The sequence below is a fragment of the Penicillium rubens genome (genome assembly GCF_028828025.1).
Source record: "Penicillium rubens strain IBT 27055 chromosome Unknown utg000003l_segment0_segment0, whole genome shotgun sequence".
NCBI classification, from domain to species: Eukaryota; Fungi; Ascomycota; class Eurotiomycetes; order Eurotiales; family Aspergillaceae; genus Penicillium; species Penicillium rubens.
The window spans coordinates 6516109-6538771 of record NW_026890601.1 but is presented as its reverse complement, the minus strand read 5'-3'; the positions used below and the strand labels follow the sequence as shown (position 1 = coordinate 6538771).

The 22663-nt window shown below is 48.5% G+C and overlaps 10 protein-coding genes across 10 annotated transcripts; 5 read left to right on the top strand and 5 right to left on the bottom strand.

Annotated features, from left to right (window-relative positions):
- Positions 1 to 1738: 1738 nt before the first annotated feature.
- On the bottom strand, positions 1739 to 2774 carry N7525_008723 (alpha/beta hydrolase; the record flags this gene model as incomplete). The annotated part of the gene is made up of 3 exons (XM_061214470.1): positions 1739 to 1991; positions 2056 to 2191; positions 2267 to 2774. The coding sequence occupies 3 exons, from the start codon at positions 2772 to 2774 to the stop codon at positions 1739 to 1741; spliced, it is 897 nt and encodes a 298-aa protein (XP_061068901.1).
- Positions 2775 to 4202: 1428 nt separating this feature from the next.
- Positions 4203 to 4702, top strand: N7525_008722 (uncharacterized protein; the record flags this gene model as incomplete). Its single annotated transcript, XM_002562785.1, has 3 exons — positions 4203 to 4250; positions 4315 to 4485; positions 4553 to 4702. 3 exons carry the CDS (start codon positions 4203 to 4205, stop codon positions 4700 to 4702), a joined length of 369 nt encoding a protein of 122 aa, XP_002562831.1.
- Positions 4703 to 5668: 966 nt separating this feature from the next.
- N7525_008721 (uncharacterized protein) lies at positions 5669 to 6049 on the bottom strand (the record flags this gene model as incomplete). Its single annotated transcript, XM_061214469.1, has 2 exons — positions 5669 to 5885; positions 6036 to 6049. The coding sequence occupies 2 exons, from the start codon at positions 6047 to 6049 to the stop codon at positions 5669 to 5671; spliced, it is 231 nt and encodes a 76-aa protein (XP_061068900.1).
- Positions 6050 to 8681: 2632 nt separating this feature from the next.
- N7525_008720 (putative mitochondrial carrier protein (Rim2)) lies at positions 8682 to 9972 on the bottom strand (the record flags this gene model as incomplete). The annotated part of the gene is made up of 3 exons (XM_002562784.2): positions 8682 to 8721; positions 8784 to 9737; positions 9788 to 9972. 3 exons carry the CDS (start codon positions 9970 to 9972, stop codon positions 8682 to 8684), a joined length of 1179 nt encoding a protein of 392 aa, XP_002562830.2.
- Positions 9973 to 10807: 835 nt separating this feature from the next.
- N7525_008719 (60S ribosomal protein eL21) lies at positions 10808 to 11591 on the bottom strand (the record flags this gene model as incomplete). Its single annotated transcript, XM_002562783.1, has 4 exons — positions 10808 to 11138; positions 11254 to 11301; positions 11370 to 11437; positions 11556 to 11591. The coding sequence occupies 4 exons, from the start codon at positions 11589 to 11591 to the stop codon at positions 10808 to 10810; spliced, it is 483 nt and encodes a 160-aa protein (XP_002562829.1).
- Positions 11592 to 13191: 1600 nt separating this feature from the next.
- Positions 13192 to 14054, top strand: N7525_008718 (40S ribosomal protein uS4; the record flags this gene model as incomplete). Its single annotated transcript, XM_002562782.1, has 5 exons — positions 13192 to 13199; positions 13257 to 13294; positions 13351 to 13369; positions 13447 to 13545; positions 13646 to 14054. The coding sequence occupies 5 exons, from the start codon at positions 13192 to 13194 to the stop codon at positions 14052 to 14054; spliced, it is 573 nt and encodes a 190-aa protein (XP_002562828.1).
- A 368-nt stretch (positions 14055 to 14422) lies between these two features.
- On the bottom strand, positions 14423 to 15432 carry N7525_008717 (uncharacterized protein; the record flags this gene model as incomplete). Its single annotated transcript, XM_002562781.1, has 3 exons — positions 14423 to 14859; positions 14923 to 15142; positions 15214 to 15432. 3 exons carry the CDS (start codon positions 15430 to 15432, stop codon positions 14423 to 14425), a joined length of 876 nt encoding a protein of 291 aa, XP_002562827.1.
- Positions 15433 to 15755: 323 nt separating this feature from the next.
- Positions 15756 to 17119, top strand: N7525_008716 (uncharacterized protein; the record flags this gene model as incomplete). The annotated part of the gene is made up of 4 exons (XM_061214468.1): positions 15756 to 15853; positions 15913 to 16055; positions 16111 to 16474; positions 16507 to 17119. 4 exons carry the CDS (start codon positions 15756 to 15758, stop codon positions 17117 to 17119), a joined length of 1218 nt encoding a protein of 405 aa, XP_061068899.1.
- A 631-nt stretch (positions 17120 to 17750) lies between these two features.
- Positions 17751 to 18487, top strand: N7525_008715 (DOPA 4,5-dioxygenase family protein; the record flags this gene model as incomplete). Its single annotated transcript, XM_002562779.1, has 4 exons — positions 17751 to 17821; positions 17872 to 18004; positions 18065 to 18122; positions 18228 to 18487. The coding sequence occupies 4 exons, from the start codon at positions 17751 to 17753 to the stop codon at positions 18485 to 18487; spliced, it is 522 nt and encodes a 173-aa protein (XP_002562825.1).
- Positions 18488 to 19867: 1380 nt separating this feature from the next.
- On the top strand, positions 19868 to 21082 carry N7525_008714 (uncharacterized protein; the record flags this gene model as incomplete). Its single annotated transcript, XM_002562778.1, has 5 exons — positions 19868 to 19979; positions 20034 to 20364; positions 20413 to 20469; positions 20520 to 20681; positions 20734 to 21082. The coding sequence occupies 5 exons, from the start codon at positions 19868 to 19870 to the stop codon at positions 21080 to 21082; spliced, it is 1011 nt and encodes a 336-aa protein (XP_002562824.1).
- Between the last annotated feature and the right edge of the window lie 1581 nt (positions 21083 to 22663).

Below are 22663 nucleotides of genomic sequence, written 5' to 3'. Positions count from 1 at the left end.
TCTTCGGAATTAGAAGCAGAAAGTTATGATATTTCCAGCTAAATGGTTAATGCCCCGGCAGTCTTCATTTGGCCTCGAGGAACTCAGATGTTTGGGCTCTGTTGTCGTCGAAGGGACACGAATCAGCCAATAAATGCAACGAAATAGGATGGTTGGAAACAATAATCGAGATTATAAATAACGGTCAAAGGTACCCGCCAATCACGCTCGAATCCAAAGGTTCATGCAGAGATATCATTTCAATCCGATGGACCCCACGACGCACGGACTTTAGCATTGTCGGAACAACCGCTGGGCAACCTACCCGCGCAGACAAATGACATCCATAGCATTCGAGGGAACTTGAGGCAAATTTCTTAATGCGGAAAGAGAATATTTTGTTGGGATGGCAAGAGCGGGGAAAGTAGTAGGGGGCTTGGGAAGGCGAGATGTAGTGAATGAAAAGACTGGAATCCCATCGCCCGACACCCCTGGAGGTGAAGCAAAATCCTTGGGGCTTAGAGCTCTTTAGGGAGAACTGGGAGAAGAAAGTTTAGGACCAGGTGATTGGGAAAGTAAACCTAGAACCTGCATCATCAGGACTACCTACTATTGCAGGGGTGTGCAGGATAAATCAACCACCGCCCCTCTAGACATATGAATGGCTAAAACTTAAACAGGATTCTCGTTAACCTCAAATTCAGCTTTTTACTGTTTCCAACGGCAAGCCCAATCTCCCCTTGTTCCTTACGTTCCTATGCCAATCAACTCGTCTTATGCTTGGACGACAAACATACCTGACTGACTGTACTTTTTGTCCTTTACCCAGGAACCCCACAAATAATACTCCATACAGTTGCTGGTAATACTCGCCACCAAGTATCACTCGCCACCAAGTATTACCCTGCCCCTTACTATATGTTAATTTTTATCATTAATCTTTTGGACGTCCACGGGTTGTCCTAAGACTTAGTAAAGATGGAGCCGCGTAGACGAGGTAGATATTAAGAAATCAGGCCCGTCGTTTGGGTACAAACAATTAGGCATACAGCGGGGTGAAGAGGGAGAAGAAAACAACTTTGAAAATGAAAGAGGGAAATGTTTTGATTGCAGTAGCTGTGGACGGAGTACTCCGTGGCAACACAATATAAAGTTACTGGATCGTTTGGATCAAGTGGGGAACGGGACAATCCGAGAGCCTCAATCTACGGACGTACCATGGCTCATCTAAAACTGAATGCAAGGTTGAACGACACTTCGACTTCCTTTGCTGACTCACTGGGAATTTCGACCAAGATATATAGAGCATGTCTCGTTTCTGGCCTGGTAACATATTACCCTGTAACAACTCGTGCAATGCCCGACTTACAATTGCCTTGCCTAGATCCGGGGAGGGAAAAAAGAGGAAGAAAAAAAACCCCCGATTGTAATATTTGTAATTTGTATAGTACGGTAATCGTTAATCTCCCGCCCATGTGCCTGTAAGAGGAAAAGAAAAGCGAAGGAAAGCAGGCAGGGCGGAAATTTAACAAGTACCCAAAGCCCCACTCCTCAAATCGGTACAACATACTTGATTATTCTGCAAACTACTCCGTACTTGACTCATCCTTTCCGTTTTGGTGCTCAGACCTTGCCGCTTTTTGTTCAATAAGTAGAGTTGAGCATGCCTCTGAGCGGTCTGACTCGCTTGGGCTCATGAATGTCCATCTGACCGCTAATTCCCATTGATACCATTCCAGGAATTCTTGGTAAACGGAAGTTATCCAACCAAATGCTCTTTCAGAAATTCTGCGTGGACTGACGCGTTGCGTTCAAAGCCTTCACCGGCATAACCATCAAAATGACCACCCGGGAACATCCGCAGTTTCTTTGGTTCTCCCGCCCGAGAATATGCGTCCAGAGCAATATCAGTCGGAGCCACGACATCGTTCTCCGCCACTGTCATCAACAGCGGGGTTGGTGAGATGTGGTGAATATGTGCAGTGGGATTGTACCCACGAGCAGCCTCGAGACTGATCGGATATCAGTATTAGGGTCGTTCTACTTAGATCAGCTATAGTGGGAAATGGAATTTACCTTTTCAGCGTGATCTCGTTTTTCCAGTTCGACTTGGCTTCCCACTCACTAAAGAACTGATAGCTATCTGGTGTAGGAAGTGTAGATGGTTTCAGGGGGTCTTTTTCGACCACTGCTATCATCCCAGCAGGCTTCCCTGCAGCCCGGGCCAATCAGTCTGATGAAACATCAGGGAATCGTGCATGTGAGCTCACCTAAAGGACTTCCATACCTTCTTGAAATGCTTTGTTTACTCCATCTATTGCGTCAGACGGCAAGAGACGACTCAAGGTCTCCCACCCATCGGTGAAAGGAACATGGGAGAGCACCACCTTGACACGCCGGTCAACTGCTCCAACATACAGCACATGTCCACCGCTGTAAGAACTTCCCCAGATACCAATGCGATTAGGGTCAACATCGGCTCTAGACTGCGCATAGGTGATGGCGTCTGATATATCGCTGATCTGTTGGCTGGGAAGAACCTCCTGCCGAGGCTGGCCTTCCTTCGTGTCACTATCACCAAATCCTCGGTTGTCATATACTAGACAGCTGATGGGCAGATTTAGAGCAAAGTATTCCGCAAACGCGTCAAGTCCCATTTCTTTCAAGGCTGAGAACCCATGAGACATAACCAGGCAAGGCAGCTTTGTCTCGAGTGGCTCCATTGACGGCCGGAAAAACCAACCTCGCAAGGTGACATGGTCGGCCGTTTGGAATTCGACGTTTTCGCGAGACATAGTGTAGCGATTCAGAGAGATTATAGAACTTGAATATACCTTCAAAGGGGAACAGCCGGGATGGAGTTGAATATAGGTTGAAGATATCTAAAGGTCCAAGACCTCGCGTCTCCAAAGATCTTTTAAGGCCCCCCAAGGAGGTGAGCTGAACTTGGCAAGCAAAGTACCACGTCATCTGATATCACATCTCAGTCGCCGCCAAGTCGCTTTGGCCGTCCTCATTGCTTCAAATGGGCTAATCCCCAAATCTAGTTAGGTTATCTCGTAGCCACCATGCACTACCATGCTCGTCCTTCAATGGCCGTCCCTTACCAGAAGGTACGATCGGCAATCCTGCATGAGCTGATGGTGGGAAGGTCCATAATTGGATATAATCAAAGTCTGCAGCTTATTCCAGCGTCGTGGCGGGTAGTGGTTAGCTACACGACCCTCACCAGCGGGGCCAGTGCATTTCCTATTGCCCCCACCTTCCCCCACCATCTACTTCTAAACGTCTTCAATGAAAAACATGCTATGAGCTCAAGGAATAACGCATACTCCCATTCTTGCCATACTCCCGATCCCTGGGAAAAGCGTTATGGAGCCTTAAGGGTTAATATACCAGTGTGAATGGATATATCATTACAACAGTGTCGGAAAATGATGTCTATAGTTGTCAGGAATAGCAACAACTTGCAACCAATCAATCGTGAGAAGAGCCCCATGCAAAACCTAATCCACGCAACATTTCTTGGAGTGTAAATTGATACCCTGCCACCATCCTTACTAAGCCAATCTACTCTGGCTTCAGTATTGCTATTCTCGAATTCCGAGTGTATCTCATTGGTTTGATATGCTTGGATTGCCAACCCAATGGGAGAGGAAGTGGCATATCGAACGGAACCGGTGTGGAATTGCTTAGATTCGTGTAGAGAAAATTTGGCTGACACGGCCGAAATGGGCGACATAGACGAATCGGCAGAACATGTATTTCCCTGGTCCTTGCGAGGACGCGTCTTCCCTTCCAAAATAGGATAGAAGGTCCCCAAACCGGTCTGGGAGAGATATCGTCCTAACCTCATGAAGATATAAGCCTAACCACGCCTTGCAGTCACCCACCAAGTCCCTGGCAAGCCCCTGCCAAGACAGCCTTCGCATGCTTTCATCTTCTCGGTACAGTAAAAAGCGTATGTGTTCCGAGCAGGCCTGAGTTATGCAGTTCTTGATGCAGTGTTTACCTTAATTGAACGGCTGTACGCCTGACCTGAGCGTTATGGCACGCCTGACCTGAGAATATCGTGGCATGCCTGACTTGAGAGCAGACCTGAAGTTGTTAAGCAGAGAAGCATAAATAGGAGGCATGAGAATCGATATTACGATTCCATCATCAACCATTCCCGCAAGAAACATAATTAAATACACAAGCATCCAAACCAATATTCCGCAACTATGAAGTGGCAGTCAACTTTGTTCATCCTTGGTGCCCTTTCTACCCAGGTAAAGATGTCTCGTTGCACAAACGATGTTCCACCAGAAGGATACTAATACAGCTCATTGATAGGCACTCGGCGCCAAAATTATGTGCAACGTGGACCACGACTATGCTGATAAGGGTGCAATTGAATCTGGGATTTCCTACATCCGCGGGCTTAGCGGTCAGCCTACTGCTGAAGCTAATAAGTGCAACCGGGTTAGCTGCTCCTGGGGCTCGGGCATCTATCTTTGCGCCGATGTGAGTATCACCGGAAACATCGTCTACTCCACATATAAACGAGAGTGGGTTATTAACTATGTCATAGGACGGCAAGGATCACACACTGCAGAATTGGGGAGTCTTGGCGGATGCCACACAGGCAGTGCTAGACAGCTGTGGAAACGACTCCGGAGTCAAAGGACGACTGATGCATGAGAAAGGTTGGGGTGTTGCGGTTCAGGGAGCACCGTGCTAAACCTTTTCTGGCTTGTAATCTATGGGAATCGCTTGCCACAGTGTTTCTCGTAGTGCTTCATGATGCTTGGAATATTATTCCTAAGCTATATCTGTACAAGGGTTAGAGAAGACTTGTCGCTCCTTAGGAATACTACGTCTTTCTTTCCGACTTATCTATCGTCTGTCATCCGATCCTACCACATATATAGAGATCTTTATTTGAAGAGTCGAAAGCACGATGGCAGTCTGGCAGAGCAGACGGATCGATCTAGCTAGTAACACATCACACAAGTTACCTGTAGGGTTGTCAACGAGATGAGGTATAGACAGCATAGGTGGGGCCAGTGTTCCTTTAGTTACGTATAGGTTAACTAGTTAACTAAGAGTAGACTAAGTGCTTAGTAGATGTCTCTACCCAACCTTCAAATAATCGGTGGGCGGCTAGTCACAATGTCTGAGCACACTTTACCTAGGTAAGCGCTCAACGCTTAGTGGGACTAAGCAGCTTACCTAGCCCTGGAGGTAGTGACCTCGTCTGAGCCTCCAGGGCTGGACTACTGAGAATTACTAAGCCTGACTCTGAGCCTCATACCTAAAAGCGGCGGCAGTTGAATACCTAAGTAGGTAAGCCCCACCAGGGAAATGCCCCAGGGCTAACTATGGAGATAGTGTAGTAGGTATAAGAAATTTCCGTAAGAAGGGAAGAATAAAAAGCAAAAGGAGAATAAAAGAGAATAAAAACAAACAGGAGGAAAGAAAATCAACAAGAGTGATAACTGGATGATCATCAAGCCCCAGAACCCCACTCCCCCAAACCGTTAAGTACTCCGTAGTCCACCTGGGCAAGTCTTTCCCTTCTAAGATATACCCCAAACATGAAACCAAGCTCCGATCTCGGTCGCCACCGAACTCCCCCGGAAACCCTTGTACATACAATACGCTGTTGCAAAACCCAGAATCCAATCCTAACACCGATGGTCAAACCCTAACGTGTGGGGAAGTAGGCGGCTTTGGTCGATGACCACGGCTCCGACGAGACGGGTGCCCCAGCCCACGCCGCGAGCATATATGAGCTTCCCTTCTGCGATTCGGGATTAGAGGCGAACACAGACGGCTGCGATACGACATTTTGGCTGAAGGAAGTGGTTCCTTTGCTAGTGGTGCCGTGGGTTTTAGCTGTGAGGAAGTCGGACGACGAGCCTCTGGAAGAAAGCCAAGGTTAGCAGATAATATCAGAAGGCATACAATCGAATCTTTTTGTTCAATAACATCAATGATGACTGGGTTGAGAATTGAGGGAATTGGGGGTGTGCAGGTATTGACGGTATATGCTATCAAACTAGCCAGCTTACTTATTGGAGCTCATTTTGGCGATTAAGCAATTGGCTTGGAAGCAGGGTGAACACAAGGAGGGAATAAAATGGATTGAAAAAAGCTAGTAGCTAGGGAAGCTACTTAATGGCAATGTAAGAGAAAGTAGTTCAATGATTGCCGGTGCGGATTTTTCGCAGAGGTAGAAGACACGAGCTGTGAGTCTGAAGAGGGTAGATTCAAAGACTCCTCACAAAGGGGGAAACGCAAGCGTTATAAACCAAAGGGTTCTGGTCTTGACCATTTCGTTGCCTGCGAAGGAGCCCGGGTGCGAAGGCGCTCGCCCTGGTTTGGGGGTTTAGGGTGCTTGGTATGGAGGCAGAGCAGCGGCGGTGACGATATTGTTCAAAAGAAAACGGCGGGGGATCTACGATCGGACTGCCAGATCCTATATGTAGATATTTAAGAACGTATCGAAAATCTCGAGGTCAGCATACTGCTGACCATCACGCTAGACCAGGAGCTTGGAAGCTGATACAGCTTCCCATTCTCTTTCTCTCTTCTACTCTGGAAAGGAAACGGCGAAGGGGGAAAAGTCACATAGAGGGTCAATTCGTACGTGAAGCCACCAATAGCATACAGGTTAGAAATAATAGCCCACCGGCCCATTAGGTCTGCCCTAGGCATGTATCGGGCAAAGGTCATCTGTCGGGGTGGTAGCAATAAAACCTAGGCTTCATTTAACCCGTTACATCCGCCCTGCCGATCTTCCCTACCCGGGCTGCATGCCACCAGGCGCTTGAGTATTATACGTCAGCTCGGCAGTGGCTGTTAAGTAACAATCCAAGTAAGGTACAATCGAGGTATATGTTATATGTGAATCAATAAATGCATTATTTTTAAATCTCCACTGACAGTCTAGTGGACGGACCCCAGTTCAAGGTAAGACGCTATACCTACTCCGTACATCTCACTCTAACGCTAAATGTCGGCATGAACTGCTGTGCAGCTCTGGAACAGTGTGGCTGTGCTCACCCAGGCCTAGACTTCATGATTCAAGATGCTTTGGCCTATGCAATTTTTTAGGGTGTACTCCGTATGCTGTATATGTTTATCCGTACAGTGATAGGCCCAGACGCCCGAATTGTACCTCGACCTTCACCTTTACCAGTCTGCTTGAAATTAATCCACAAGCCACCTGATAGGGTGTGTAGAAAGTACGGTGTAGGGGTATAAATCCTAATATGTAAACCCATGGTTTGCCACCGCTTATATGTTGCAACGGCGAAATCAAGGTGGACGATCTTCAAGTCTAAGCCGCGGAATGCGGGTCGCGGAGAATTTGAAAGGAAGAAAAAAAAGGATCAGAAACCCTCTTTACTATTTCCTTTTTGCCATGTGTGGCCGTACACGTCACAGATTCTTAGGAACGAGATATCGGGGCGCAGTATATGTTCCAGAGTTACTGCTTTCTACTTGGACCCAGGCTCTAAGGTTGCGGTTTGGAAAGTCAAGAGTCTAGATGTCTATGCAGGTATTGACGTTATGAAGGGTCCAAGCCATGAAGATCATTGTGTCTAGACAAGAACACAGTCTAGGCCGGTCGAGATGTATTAACAAAACAAAATATGGACTTTGTACATTGTAATAATATTGTTCTCTCCACTTTATAGCCCTTTTACGCCACACGAACAGGGTCTGAAACACAAAGGGTGTGTTCGTATATCCGACCATCGACCATCTTACCTCCTAGAACCTTTCCAGGTTGGGTATATTCCACGATTACGGCAATCGGGCACAAAATCTAGAGGTATCCATCCATACACTTCTTTACTCGCCCTAGGTGTTCGCCCAATCTAGGAAGCCAGTACTCCGCACTTCGTACCATCGGGCGCTTTGATCAGAAGATACAGAGGATTAAACGGGCGAAAAGTGAAAAGTCCAAGCCGAGTGTAGCTCTTCTTCGCTGGGCACGGGAAAGAGGAAGTCTACCATCGGCACTTGGCTAGAGTAGCCCGATCAGGTGCGCTCGGGTACATTTGTCGCCTGGGTATACCTAGGTAGCACTGCTGCCTTAGTAAAGTCGTGCCCGACTCGGATCTCGTGCTGATCTCAGTTCGACTGTCATAGTCATTCGTTTCAGGGTAGCTTGAGAGAGCTATGGGTGGCAGTGGCGGTGCAATTCAACAACTTCTGCAATGCAATGCAGTCTGCATGTACTATTGTGGCCCTGGTAGTGAAAAAAAGTACAAATGTATTGGCGGTTTCTATGTCATTATATCCCTTTCCTTTCTTTTTCCTTGCTCTGCCAGACTTGTGAGTGGCAAAAAAAAGTAGAGAAGCATTGCCCAGGGAGCTTCGCCCCCGAATCGCAAACCCCAAATAAACAGCCAATCAACGCAGAAACTCTTTTGCTTTTGTAGATGGGGTCGGAGTAGAGACGCCTGTTTATTAACGTGACCCCAAATCGCATACGCCGTACACATGCAGATAGCCCATTTTCTCTTCTATACACAATACAAGAACAAGCGAAAGAAAAGCACCCCCGAGTCACTCTCTAGTCACTTAGGGAGCGGAGAGGAAAGCGCGAAGAAGCAAAATATTGTACAGTGGTGGCGCAAGCTGAGAAGCAAGGCAGGGTTGCCTTGACAGCAAAGGGCGACCTTGAGTCGAGAGCAAAGGACAGATTATGATGTTGTGCCGAACATTCGCAGAATGAACTCGTACCTAGTGAAATAGTCAGTATATTGAGCCACGTTGAGCCTGCCGGGAAACTTGAAGCAACTCACATTCCGAACATAATCGCAGCGGAGGGAACAACACGAAGCAAGTGCGGTGTCAGGCCGCCATACATAGCGACCATTCCCTCTTCCTTCCAGACAGTCTTGAAGCACTGCACCAAGCCGGTGTACTTCATCTCGACCTTGCCATTGCCCAGCGAGACGGTCGGTGCCTGACGCAAACGTGTTCGAACGACCTCGTGTGGGTAGGTGATAGCCGCCGCAACCAGCTTGGCCAAACCAGCCGCAGTGATTCGTCCTCCCCACAGCTCCGCCGAATCCCATGAAGTGTAATCGTACGCCGGGTCAGCTTGCTTGAGAGCATCACGGCGGGCTAGATACATTTTCATCTGTTCGTACATCACCCACTGGAGAGACGACTCCGTCACACCGAGATAGGAAGCGGATAGGCCGCGGTAGAGTCCGCGGATGCCTTCATGGCGCACAGTTTGTTTAATGCAGTCGAAGCTGTTGCGGTACTGGCGACTCTTTCCAATTTCCGCATTGGACTTATCCAGTTGCAAACGTGTCTTGACCAGCCAGATGGGGTTGGTCGCCGTACCCGTAGCGATACCAGCGATTGCCGCAGCGGCCAGGTGAATCCCCATAGGAGTCTGTTCGGCAGTCCGGTAATCAAAGTAATCGCTTAGGATACGTTTCCCGTTTCCGTAGACGTAGAAGTTGATAGCGCGTGCGGGCACTACACCGATCAAGTTCGGTCCCAGTCCTTTGAATAGCGCGCGCCATCCTTCGTGAACGTGTATTGAGCGGAGGATCTGGAAGGTTTCGCTGAAGTGCATTCCGGCAGTCCGGGTAACAGAGACCAAGGCATTGGAAGTCGGCGCGGGCGCAGGTTTCGCGGCGCGCAGAGCCTGTAGCTGCGCTTGGTAAAAGTCGGACTGTAGGCGCGTCTTCAAGACATCAAGCGGCGAAGTGAGGGTTGCCGCGGTCATACCTCCCAGTCTATAATTTTCCAATTAGGATGGATACCTATAGGAATGGGGAAAACATACCCACCAGCAACGAAGTGTGCAAATGGCTTCGCTTCGGGCTTTTCCTGGCTAGCCGGCGGTGTCCGGTTCGGAATGACATCCCCCATTTCTCTGGATTGTGGGATTAAATCTTTATTTAGTGATGGAGGTGTGCTCCCTAGTTGCGCCGGCGCAGAACTGGGAGCTGCGGTGGTTGAGAAGGTCATCGTGGGACGTAAGTAGGAACGGGCAGGAAGGCTCAAATGCCGGTCGTGCCGATAAGACGGAAAGACAGAAGAAAAGAATTAGAATAAGGTAAAATGGGAAGCGAATTAAATCATAACAATTCAAAGGGGAATATAGAGAAAGAAGAGTTGAAGTTCGTCTGTAATATTTTCTTTCCTGGGCGGGTCTGACTTTTTCTCTCCGCTCCCCCCGGGGCCTTGTGGAGGCCGCATTTCTAAGGGGCAAATCTACCATGTAAGTATTTCCAAGGTTCGGATAGTTCACATTTAGGCCGAGAATGTGTCATATTCGGGCATCTGAAATTCATCGTTGTGCTTGATAATGGAAAACGGTCATTCTACAGCTAATGCGGCTGAAAAGTTTGAAGACGTATAGCAGTTTGCGAAGACATCCTCCCCACGACGTAGGATCAATAATTATCCATAACATATATAGACCTAGTCGGCAGGCATATATATTAGGAATTGAAGTAGGAACCATGCTTGACCAGAGTGTAAGTGGTCCCGAGATGGAGCTGCTGCTGATCAAAGCCAAGAGGGAGAACGAACAGCACTACGACCATAGGCCTAGGCCTAGAACAAGATATCGAATCTGAGTTATGCTGGACCGGGAAAAAAGTTGACATGAACTCGGAAATTTTTTGATTTTGTTTCATTCAGGGGAATCTATGCACAGGCGAGAGATGTGCCAGGGCATCCGAAACCCTTTGCGCTTCGTCTCATGTATCAAAGTCCATTTCAGTCTAGGCAAAATGGAGTGAAAACCCAGTAAACACCTAACAACCGCACACACCGTTCCAATTCCATAACGAGCCCTTTAAATGTGGGTATCGTAGGCGATGGGGACGACGGTCTCGGGCTTGTTGCCAGCCTGCTTGACGAAGTGGGCCTCACGGGGACCAACGGCCTGACGCTTCAGGTGAACGTGGACACCCTTCTCCTTGGCCTCGCGCTTCTTGATGGCGTTCTCCTTGACCCGCTTGATGAAGTCCTCACGGGAGCGGGAGTGCTGGACGTGCTCAATGCGGACGCTGATACGCTTCTCGAGGTAGCGGTTGTCGACCTTCTTGTAAAGGATGACACCGACGGCGGACTTGGTGACGTTGTAGACAACACCGGTCTTACCGTGGTAGACCTTGTGGGGCATACTGTTCAACTGTTAGATTTTCGTCCTCTCTTCCGCGTGTCGCATTGCCCATGGTGTATGATTGCAGTGGGCGGTCGGGCGAAAGCGCATGGAGGAAGTTTCGGAATTGTACTGACCCCTTCTGGACGGCACCGTTGACCTTAAGGTCGACAATATCACCAACACTATAAAAAATATCCGTCAGATTCCAATTCAATGTCGTTCGTTCGAAATTCGAGGGTTTTGAGCGTACCGGTAGGTCTTCATGTAGGTGGAGAGACGGATCATACCGTGCTCCTTGAAGCCACGGCTGAAGGCATACTGTTCGTCGTCTCGTTAGCACTTATCCTCCCTGAGGCCCAATGGCGTATCCAGTTGATCCAGTTCGTCCTCCCAGTGTAAAAAAAAGACGTGTGTCGTAAAGGGAATTAAAACGTACCCGAGTGCCGGCGCGCAGACCGTACGAGTGAGGCATGACGGCGGTGTTGTGGTTGGTGCTGGTGGTTAATTGTCGACGGGGCCTTCAACACGAAAAACGAGAGTGTCGGATAACAATTTGTGGGATTGACATCACATGATCTGTCTACTCTCGCTAAAGCCCTGGAGCCACGCTATTCCCCTTTTGGATTATTCAATATATTTTCTGGATTGGGCTTAGTGTAGTAATTAATCTTTAGCCAATCAAAGCTTGCATTGCCCCATTTCCTTCAACTTCTTGAGGGTTGAGCATGCATCGCTCGTCCTTTCTCTTCCTGTTCTGTTTTCATGCCCCCCCCTTTGGAGGTCGCCCTTTTTGTTGTAATCTCTTACTGGATTTACATTTTGCCAGCGCTTAGAGTCATCTGTATAGTGACTGGCACGCTCTAGTTATGAATCATCAAAAACGGCGAGCACGCAGGTGGTAAGCTGGCCTCCGAAATATTGGGCTAAACCTTCATACCTAGATATACCACCCTGTATACTGCCTGCCCGGTATATACTACTATAAGGAGTGCCGTCTTCTTAGTGATGGTAGTCTTCTCCGATAGTCTTTTCATGTCTCTTTTCGGAGGTCCCACTGTACTAATGGCATTCTTTGACCACACCACCGGCCACTTCCATTGCCAGGTCCGGTACCCAGACTTTTCGACCTCCATGGTTCGTCTCACTGTAGGAGTAGTTGACTTGGCGAAGAATGGCAGCAAGTCAAAACAGTCACTGATGCTCGGCCGCATGTGAGCTGCGTGATAAGTATAGATTCTACAACTGGTCGAAGGTCGTGGGTTGCGAGTTGCTGAACAGTTGCCATTCTAATCCCGGTGCCTTGAGGATGATATTGCTGTTGCCATATCAGTTTACTATACTTATCCAACTGATGTCTATAACTAGACGTCTAGGGCTTAAGTATATCGTAGTTTAGGGTCCCTTTAAAAATTGGACCCCTTAAATTCGGAAGTATAATTACGAGACCGAAAGAGCTTGAATGTCACTAGATATTTGTCCGAGGGTGACAAGGTTAAGCCCATGTATGGGAAACGATGCCGAGTCAGTCAGTAAAGAGGGCCAGATCGAGCATCTAGCCCGCTGACCATTGATTGCGATGAGTGAAATATGGAAGTTAAAGATGGATAAGATGACCCGGACCTTTTGGGCCATATCGTCTTGGCCTGCTTGTTATGGTGAAAGAAATCATAATGCAAATCTCCAGTTATGATGATCTACATGCAACATCAAGAGAACGATGCATAAAATGTCCTAAATTTAACGCTGGCTTCGAGTTCAGTAGCTGTCAGAGTAAGTCAAGCAAGTAGTTAAGACGTTGTACAATAATAAAATAACCAATAAAAAAAGAAATAGCTGCAGACGAGCATCCATGCCAAGTGATTGAAGGGCCGACGATTTCGAAGTTCGCTAAGAGTGGAGCCATGGAGCCCAGCGCCCAGACGGGTGGAGAGGCTCGATGAAATAAATAGCTGACATAATATTATTTCCCAATTAGGACTAGGGTAGGGCTCGCATCACACACACTCAAATTCTCAATTCATCCTTGACCCTTCGACCTCCCGTCGACAACCTCCGCCCATCTAACCGCAGCTATGGCCCCGTGAGTATATCAAACAAAATCGAAGGCATCGCACCGTTCTAATCAATTCCCGTGCAGTCGCGTTTCCTCCAAGACCTACAAGGTCCCCCGTCGCCGTAAGTGAAATTCGATAGTATCGATCTGGATGTTTAAAAAGCTAACTCCATCACAGCCTTCGAGTCGGCCCGTCTGTTAGTATTCTCCGGCCACTAATCAGAAGCGTGCTTCTGGTTATGTCGTATTCATATTCCTAACAATTTTTCAATAGTGATGCTGAACTCAAGACCGTCGGCGAGTTCGGTCTGCGCAACAAGCGCGAGGTGTGGCGTGTCCAGCTCACCCTCTCCAAGATCCGTCGTGCTGCTCGGTATGTGCAAGGAACAATCTGTGGTTTTGCGAGGCTTCGAGCGATCGAATCCAGACAAGTCTCAAATTTGGTGGACTTGGCGCTAATTTTTCATCTTCAGTGAGCTCCTTACTCTCGACGAGAAGGACCCCAAGCGTCTCTTCGAAGGCAATGCCCTCATTCGCCGTCTTGTCCGCATCGGTGTGCTCGACGAGGGCCGCATGAAGCTCGATTACGTCCTTGCCCTCAAGGCTGACGATTTCCTCGAGCGCCGTCTCCAGACCTGCGTCTACAAGCTTGGTCTCGCCAAGTCCATCCACCACGCCCGTGTCCTGATCAAGCAGCGTCACATCCGCGTCGGCAAGCAGATCGTCAACGTTCCCTCGTTCATGGTCCGCCTCGACTCCCAGAAGCACATCGACTTCTCTCTCACCTCTCCCTTCGGTGGTGGCCGTCCCGGCCGTGTTCGCCGCAAGAAGGCCGCTGCCGCCGCCGGTGGTGAGGACGCCGAGGAGGAGGAGGAGGAATAAATTATTCCTAATATTCCCCAAAAAATGGAGTACGGTCGGGTTTCGCTTGGGGCGCCTTCATAACATGGAGGTTCAAAATGACTGCATAGCGTCTCATGTTCTACGATCATGCAATACAATGAATCTAAAACAGCCGAAAGGCTTCAATTTGGAACCCGATTTTATGATCCTGGAATTCACATGCTCTCGTAATCTAGAATTAGTACCTACCTAGGTAGGTACCTCCCTAGGTAGGTATCCATAGGTAGGACCCATATATGTACAGTAAATCCCAAACGCCATTTCCCGATGCCCACCAGCCTAAGGTAAGCTCAATCCTTCAATCCCTCGTGTCATCGTACACAAGCCTAGGCTTGGCCTACAGACTATCATGTCTGGGTCCCCACCAATTCTTTCAAGGTCTCTTCTGCTCCCCTATACCAACGTCCTATCTCTTCTAGCCCATCACTTTCACCCTGTTGCTTCTTGCGCTGGGCTTCACGGGCTTGCGCGATCGCATCTGACTTCCGTCGCTCGAGCACGCTACGCTCTCTCTCTACTGCCTCAGCCTCTCGGGTCTTCCGAGGCAATGCGCTGTGTACAGCAGCCAGCTGGCGATTCAACGCTGCCAGTTCTGCCTCACGTTCCGCCAACAGAGCCAGGGTCGCGGGAAGAGGGAGATTCTGCGAGGAGGAATTGTTAGGATCCGAAGGATCCATTGTGGCTATCTGCTTGGCGCGGAGCTCGGCGATGGTTGACTCGAGATTCTCGATTGACGCAGGCAGCGTTGAGAGCTGTGTAGTTTGAAGTTCCACATTCTTGTAACCTGTCATGGCACGGCAGATGCTTCAGTCAACATGTTCATCTTCCATAGTCATTGGTCACTTACGGCTTGCCAAGTCACGGCCCATTTGCTCCATTTCCTCAATCATAATCCGTGCGTCTTCTTTCCGTGCCTTAAGCTCGGCTTTCACGTCCGCTAGTTGCGTCTCCAGTTCCATGTTCTCATTGTGTCCGACAATCACAGGCGGGTCGCCAACAATGGCGCGCAAGAACTTTTCCTTTGTTACTTGCTCGAGGTAGGAGAATCGCAGCTTGGAGAATAGTTCCTACGCAAAAACATCAGTATCTACTGGTCTTTGCAGCAGGCATTCGCTGTATTCGCGTTCATCGCGCGGACCTTGTAATGTGAAAGATCAGCCTCCAACGAGGCAGGGGTAGGATCGTCGAAATTTGAGAGGGAAGCATCGGAGCTTCTTTTTGAGGGAGAGGGGTAAGATCCTCCAACTTCAGTGGAAATTGGGTCGCTGATGCGAATAATCGCAAGTCGGTCCTTCAATTTGCCATTCTGCTCCAGCTGCTGAAGTGCTGCCAGGGCTTCAGGCGATGAGTCTGTCATATTGATGAATCTTGGCTATGGAAACCTATGAAAAGGAAATCCAACAAGGTCCACGGGTTAATGCTAGAGAGCTTGGAGGGGTCAAGTCCCGCGACCATAACATTTGCGGGACAGTAAACAGCCCTATATCAAAGGCGGTCAGTCCAACTTTTGGAAGGCGCTTTCGTCTTCGCCTCTCGCTTTTCCGACTGAAGAGAATTCCGCCTTTGTTCTATTTTAATATGGCCTAGCGTATATACTTGCTCTTGCTTTGCATTTCTCACTTCCTTCGGTGCACTCCTTTGACATCCTCAGAGTCCTGCGATCTGCGGCTCATCTGGATCATGGACGACGATTATGTTGCCAAGGTCCTAGCCAAAGAGGCGAAGGAGAGCTCTATAAAATATGCATCTCAAGGGATGAGTGCTTTTATGCCTTCAAGGTTTGTTTGCTCTCATGTTCTGCGATTTGCATGAGTACAAGGCTAACAAGCACCTGCAGGCCGACAAGCAATGCTCCAAAACCCAATACCCGCTTCCTACGGAATCTCATCAAAGTAACAGACAATCATAACACAGCTCTCAAGCTCAAAGAGGAAAGAGAAGCACGTGAGCGTATGCGCCAACTGAAAGATAAGGCCTCGGGTGCTTTAGGTCCAACTTCGCCAGACCATCCTTCCAAACGATCTGATGATCGGAGTGAAGTGCGAGGATCAAGAGACCACCGGAGAGGGGATCGGGAAGATCGCAATCGCTCACATCGAAAAAGAACACGAAGTCGCTCCCCTTCGGCGGAACGAGACCGATCGCGGAGGCATCGACGAAGAAACGAAGAGTATGACGGAATCAGAGAGAGGGACAAAGACCGCGATGGACATAGGCGTGAACACAGGGATCACGGTTCATCTAGGAAGGGTCGACGGGACAGAGATAAGGAACACACCAGGCGGCGACGTGAGCGATCATACTCAAGGTCTCCCAGCTATTCTCCACACAGGGACCCAAGTACCGACCGTCATCGCCATCGAAGACACAAACGTCAATCTGGACGTTCTGCTCGCTCCGTTTCTCGCTCCCGCTCACCAGAGTCGTACAGATCTCGGCGGTCAAAGCGGGAAGATGCATCGCCACATGGCTCCCGCCGTTCACACCTTGAGACCAGCACGCAGCATAAACGAGTGTCGCCGTTGTCTACTATAACTGCACGCCAAAGCGAGATGGGCGACGAATCCGATCCGCTAGAAGATCTTGTCGGACCACTTCCTCCTCGGCAAGACGAGGCACCTATCCGCTCGCGCGGGCGAGGTGCCTATAAACACAACATGAGCAATATCGATGCTCATTTTGCACCCGGCTACGACCCAGCCACCGACGTGCATCTAGATGAAGACAAATTACACTCCATAGGCCAGGAGTCCTCTCGTCGTCCTGTCGCAGGGCTCATGACAAAAGACGATGACTGGGACATGGCAATGGAGGCGCTGCGTGATCGTGAACGCTGGAGAAGCAAAGGCGAGGAGAGGCTACGTACAGCAGGAATCGATGAGGCAGTTATTGATAAATGGAAGAATAACACTGCTTTTGCGGGCATGGACGGAGAAGGCAAACCGGAGGATGTGCAGTGGTCGAAGAAAGGCGAAGGACGGGAATGGGATCGCGGCAAGTTTGTGGATGATGATGGTCACATTGATATTCGGGCTTCTTGGTAGTGTTTACTGGATGTTTTGATAATTGGCGTTCAAAGGACTGTGCTATGATACCCAGGTGTATGTTATAACTTTCCTTATTATTTGGTTTAGACTTTATGGATATGTTTAGGGTTGCCTTGTCTATGCTATACAGAATAGGCATGGAAATACGTCTCTCAAAAATCGAATGTTGTTATAGTTAGTCGTTGGCCTTGATGAAGAGAGAGAGATATATTTGTGGGAAGGATAGCATAAAATCTCAGAAGGGTGTTGAATAGGCTAGTAATATTTCTAAACAAGCACTCTGCCTGACAGGAAGGTAATAATTAACAATTGCTTACCTTTTATACTGTAAAAAGTATAGTTGATGTACACTCGTATGATGTACCTGGGTAGTCGACACCAGGGCCGTTCCGCGGCTTTGTCAGAGTGCGGAACCTCCCCCGCAGAATTGATGATGATACTCCAGGTTTGACTGACGACATTTTTGATATAAAGATTGCCCAATACTTACTATCCTTGCGTTACCCGACTCGACTATTTGCTGATTTGCAAGCTGCTATCATCCCAGGTTATACACATGTACCTGTAGTCTTACCGATTTCTTTACATACCCACTGTTCTCTTTTTCAAGAACCCCAATCTACTCGACATGACAGACGCATATGCCTTCTCATACCCATCTCCATTGGAGGGGTACGAAAACCTCGAGCCGTTAACCGAGTAAGTATCCCATGAGACCACATCGAGCCCAAGACACTTATTCTCTACAGCGAGCGCACCGAAGACGGCAAGTCACTTAAGAACCCCCAACATGGCGTGTTAAGCAAAGCCTACACGGAATTCCCCGACCCTCTTTCCAAAGGCCGAGAGGGAGGTTTCGACGTCCACATCTATCATTTCCAAGTGCCACCACCCATCCCGGACCATAAAGTCAAGCCACAGCGAAACTGACGCATCGACCAGAACAACCCCGACCAAGCCGCATACGCTAGAGCGCTCTGGGAACGAATCCGACGTGAATGTAAGCAACGCAGCCCTTCTAGTCCAGAAACTGCATCGTCTGGACGTTTACTGCGGAGTTGAGATGCTCAGTTCAATTGATTTATTGCTTACACTTTGCGAACAGTCCCCGAGCTTCGGATTTACACTTTCTTCGATCGGCCTGTTGGACCTCACCCGGTGGCCATGTTCGAAGTGAATTTGTTCACGCCCGCGCAGTTTGGAGCCTTCGTTCCTTGGTTGGTTATCAATCGGGGCCCGCTTAGTGCTCTCATTCATCCCAATACAGTCGAATCGGAGGATGAGCGCAATCATACCCAGCGCGCAACTTGGCTTGGTGATCGGATTCCATTGGATTTGTCGATTTTTAGGCCGAGGAAGAACTAGTAGTAGCAATGAAAGAAGAGGGAGAGGAAGAGGAAGAAGGAAGAGGAAGAAGGAAGAGGAAGAAGGAAGAGGATGTTGATAAGCCGAAGGGGAGGCTGTAGGATCTATGGATTTGGTTAGCAAGGTACAAATGCTAATCAATGAAGGGTTATTTGAGGAAAGACCATGTATCATCTTGTTTGTGAACACCAGTCGAAATACAGTCTTAATTGGTGAGAGACCAGCTGCTAGTATCCATGGTTTGGTCCTTGGTTGGTCCGAGACGCTTCATAGCCAAGCTTCATGGTATGACGGGGAAAAGCTAACTATACGTCAACTGATATTATGAGGGATAAAGCAAATAGATAGATCCAAATAAAGGAAACTAGCTAAAGCTAGCGTTACAAAATTTCTGTAGGCTTTTCGTGAGTGAATTCCAGATCGAACCCCACCTATACTTTAAACCGTACACCCTACAGTGAACTACGATATCCCTTCTAACGAGATAGACAGGATCGACTGCAAGCCGCAAAAAGGTAAGGGCTCTCGCCATACCACGCCGTATTACGTTGGGAAATGTCAACGGCTGGTACAGTTAGGCGATGCTATTGGTGAATCTCACGAGTCTATATAGATAAAACCGAGGAGCGCATCAGTGTTCCAGATACAATAAGAACTACAATATACAGATGACAATATCCACATGAATAGCCCATCACTACAAGAAACTCAACCTCATTCGACACCAGCCCTATCTTGGCGTGGTGATGGCTTCGCGGGCAGGTGACATCGTCAGCCCAACAGCAATTTAGAGCAATGATCTTCAGCCATGAGATCAGACATGCAGATCGCGCTATAATTATGACTAGCAACCAACAAATTATGAGCCTTGCTACACCCACCTGTTCATGGGGGTACCCGATATAGGGCTCACATTCCTCGGGGTTGCATACTGCATACTGCATACTTTATCCCGGAGGATAAAGGAAGTAAACAGGGAAGCTTCGACAATCCCACCCTATTGCAGGAAAAATACCACCTGAGTCCACCTTGGTCGGTCCTAACCGTCTTGTCCGAGCTTGAAAAATCCGAGTCGAGGTGCTGTGACCGGCTGCTCGGAACGCTGGCATGATCCCCCTCAAGGAGATCAGTCACCTCGAGGGATCCATGGTGTTGCTGAATAGCAAAAGGCCTTGTGATTGAGCACTTACTTCTATTACTTCCATCTTAGTTTGACTTCTTCTCGCCACACGGTGTATCTTCGAATCTCATGCTTATGACGAGGTCATGCCGATAAACATTTAGTTAAACATCGTGATGGCTTGGCAAGGTTTGGCTATTCCCTCATAGGGTTTAAAAGGGAGCTTGTCGCTCCCCGGTACTCGTGAACCGCCACACAAGATGCGTCTTTCTATATCGCTGGCACTAGTGGGTCTATCTACAACCCAACTAGTCTGCGCATCACTCACCGACAGGGCTGCATCTGACCTCCCGCCATATGTCTTGGAATATGGTAGGTATCTGATAGACGTAGTTCTGATATCTGTTTTCTAATTCAGCTTTACAGCACCTTTGGTCTGGCTCCATAGCCAGGAGACATACATGCCGAGCGATATCCAGCAGCAGCTCGATCACACCAGACCGCATGTCAACTGGACAGCCCTCGAGGGAGTGGAGTCACCCCTGACTCTCAACAACCTTGACACGCTCAATTCCATGGGTAATACAAGCGTCTATCTAACCTCTCTAGAGGGCATCGAAGCCGATCCACAACCAGCCTGGTTCCAAGGTATCAGACCAGATTCACAGGGCCGAACGGAAAATGGTACAGCGAGTATCATAGTGATCGCAGATCGAGGCAATGGAACCGTTGATGCGTTTTACTTTTACTTCTATGCGTGAGTGCGGCAGCATCCCGAGTCTGCATTGTACTGACCTCATCCCAGGTTCAACAAAGGCGGTACAGTACTAGGTCTCGAATTTGGCGACCATATCGGAGACTGGTTAGTGTGGAGAACACCCTGCCCAAGAAGCTGTGACTAAAGATCAATAGGGAACATAATATGATCCGTTTCGTTGATGGCTCACCGGACGCAATATGGTACAGCCAGCATGCCAGTGGACAGGCGTTTACCTACGCCGCCGTTGAAAAGAAGGACAAGCGGCCGTATGTTTACTCTGCGAAAGGCACGCATGCAAACTATGCAATCGAAGGGTAACCAGATACTTAATAAGATGCGTTGGAATGTCAATACTGATATAGACAGACAACACGACCACACCATCCCGGGCTTCAACCTCCCTACAGGGTTTCTGTTGGACTATACAGACCGCGGGGTGCTGTGGGATCCTGTCCTCAACGGCTACACTTATACCTATGACGAAACAGCTGGGTTCCAGGCTGTGAACTCCGAAGATCCGGTGGCGTGGTTGGATTTCAATGGGAGATGGGGTGATGACCAGCCGCCGAATGAACCCTCGGTCTTTGGTGAGGCTAAGAACGTTGCTGGTCCCAATGGTCCTAAGTTCAAGGGGTTGGATAGAGAGTTGGTGTGTCCTTCCAAGCCGTGCATTGTGCTCCCGTTCAGGACTTTCTCTGTGGATACGACTTCGTGATGGTTGAGATGATATGGTGGATTGTGGGTAAGTTGCGGTGATGATAATTGCTGAGCGTTAGCGAAGCACCCATATCATAAGGGGGTCGTATATGTGTCACGTGACCTTGATCTTCTCTTATGGGTCCCGAAAAAATTGAGGTAGCTCGGTGAGGGCCTCAAATTCTAATGTCATGTGATCTATTGCCGGCAGAACTTCTTAGTGTCCCAATGCTCTACCAATCAGATCTGTGAGGTCACGTGACTTCGTTTGCTCCTTCGGTGCTAGCCTAGGTGCTGACCTAGCTGCTGGCCTCGCTGCTGGCCTCGATGCTAGCCTGGATGCTAGCCTGGATGCTGGCCTAGATGCTGGCCTGGATGCTGGATACTGGCCTCGGTGCTGTGCTGGGTGCTGTGCTGGGTGCTAGCCTAGATACTGGCCTACCTACCTATCTTATTTTCTAGAGTATCCTATATTCTATAGTGGTATCTCCATTAGGTTATAAGCCTCTATCTCCGAAGCCTCTATCTTATAATAAGCCTCGAATCCCCTTCTCAGTGTTAGCGTCACGCTAAGCCTATAGATATCCGTAGAGTACTTAGTAGTCTCTACCAATGCACTAAGATAAGCGCTTAAAACATATGGATACGGATTAAGCTAACGCTCAGCAACAGAGGCTGGGGGTCCGGGGGGCGCCCAAAGCCCCCTGGTATATTTTGTTGGTATACAGTGATAAGAGTAGAAAGACTGTTTAGAGTGAAGGCTTGTCCTTCAACCTGTAACCTGGTGATATGAGCACCTGGGCAAGAATTAAAATGTGTTGTAGCAGCTTGATCCAGGCTTGGGGTATCTGCTCACGTTGAGGGTCAAAAGAAAAAGAGTCTTGCTCGAAGGGAAGCTTAGTTCCTACTTTGATTCCTCCCTTTACTCTCACACTCGCGTCCCTTTGACTGTTCTCTTTGAAAAAGAAAGTTCCTGCACGCGAGGGAAATCCACCCCACTTTTGCTCCACTCGGTCATTTCTCGTAGGAAACGCAAGTCCTTTCCCTGGACGGAGTACCGTATATAGTACAAATACATACTTTATGCTAAGCTATACGTGAAGAAATATAGTTTCGGATGTACTATATATTGTATACAAATAGTGACCTTGACAGGAAGTCCCAGGAAAGTAGGAGTACTCCGTATGTTGTATGTTGTAGTGGTTCGCGTGGCAGGCCAGTCCCGTGTGCCCCACCCCCATCGCAATATGATCTCTCGTGTTTGGGCTGAGATCTTAAATTGCCGTGTTTCAGAAATTGATCTAACTCGTATGGGAGAAGTCCAAGTGACTGGGGTTTGATATGTCGATATGGTTATTAAACGGTGCAGTTAGTTTGATTAGGTGCATTGTCTTATGCGGTATTGTGTTCCAGAGCCGATGGCTTTTGCCCTAGGAGAGGTTAGTGGATAAGGTCGGTTAGGGTGGGCATACGGAGTACTTAGGTCCAGTTTCAGCTGAGGAGAGAACAGAGGAGTGCAAACGAGACAAACATCTCCTTACATTGTACCTTTTCTACCAAGACAAGTATATATACTTATGTAAGGATATCTGGATAAATA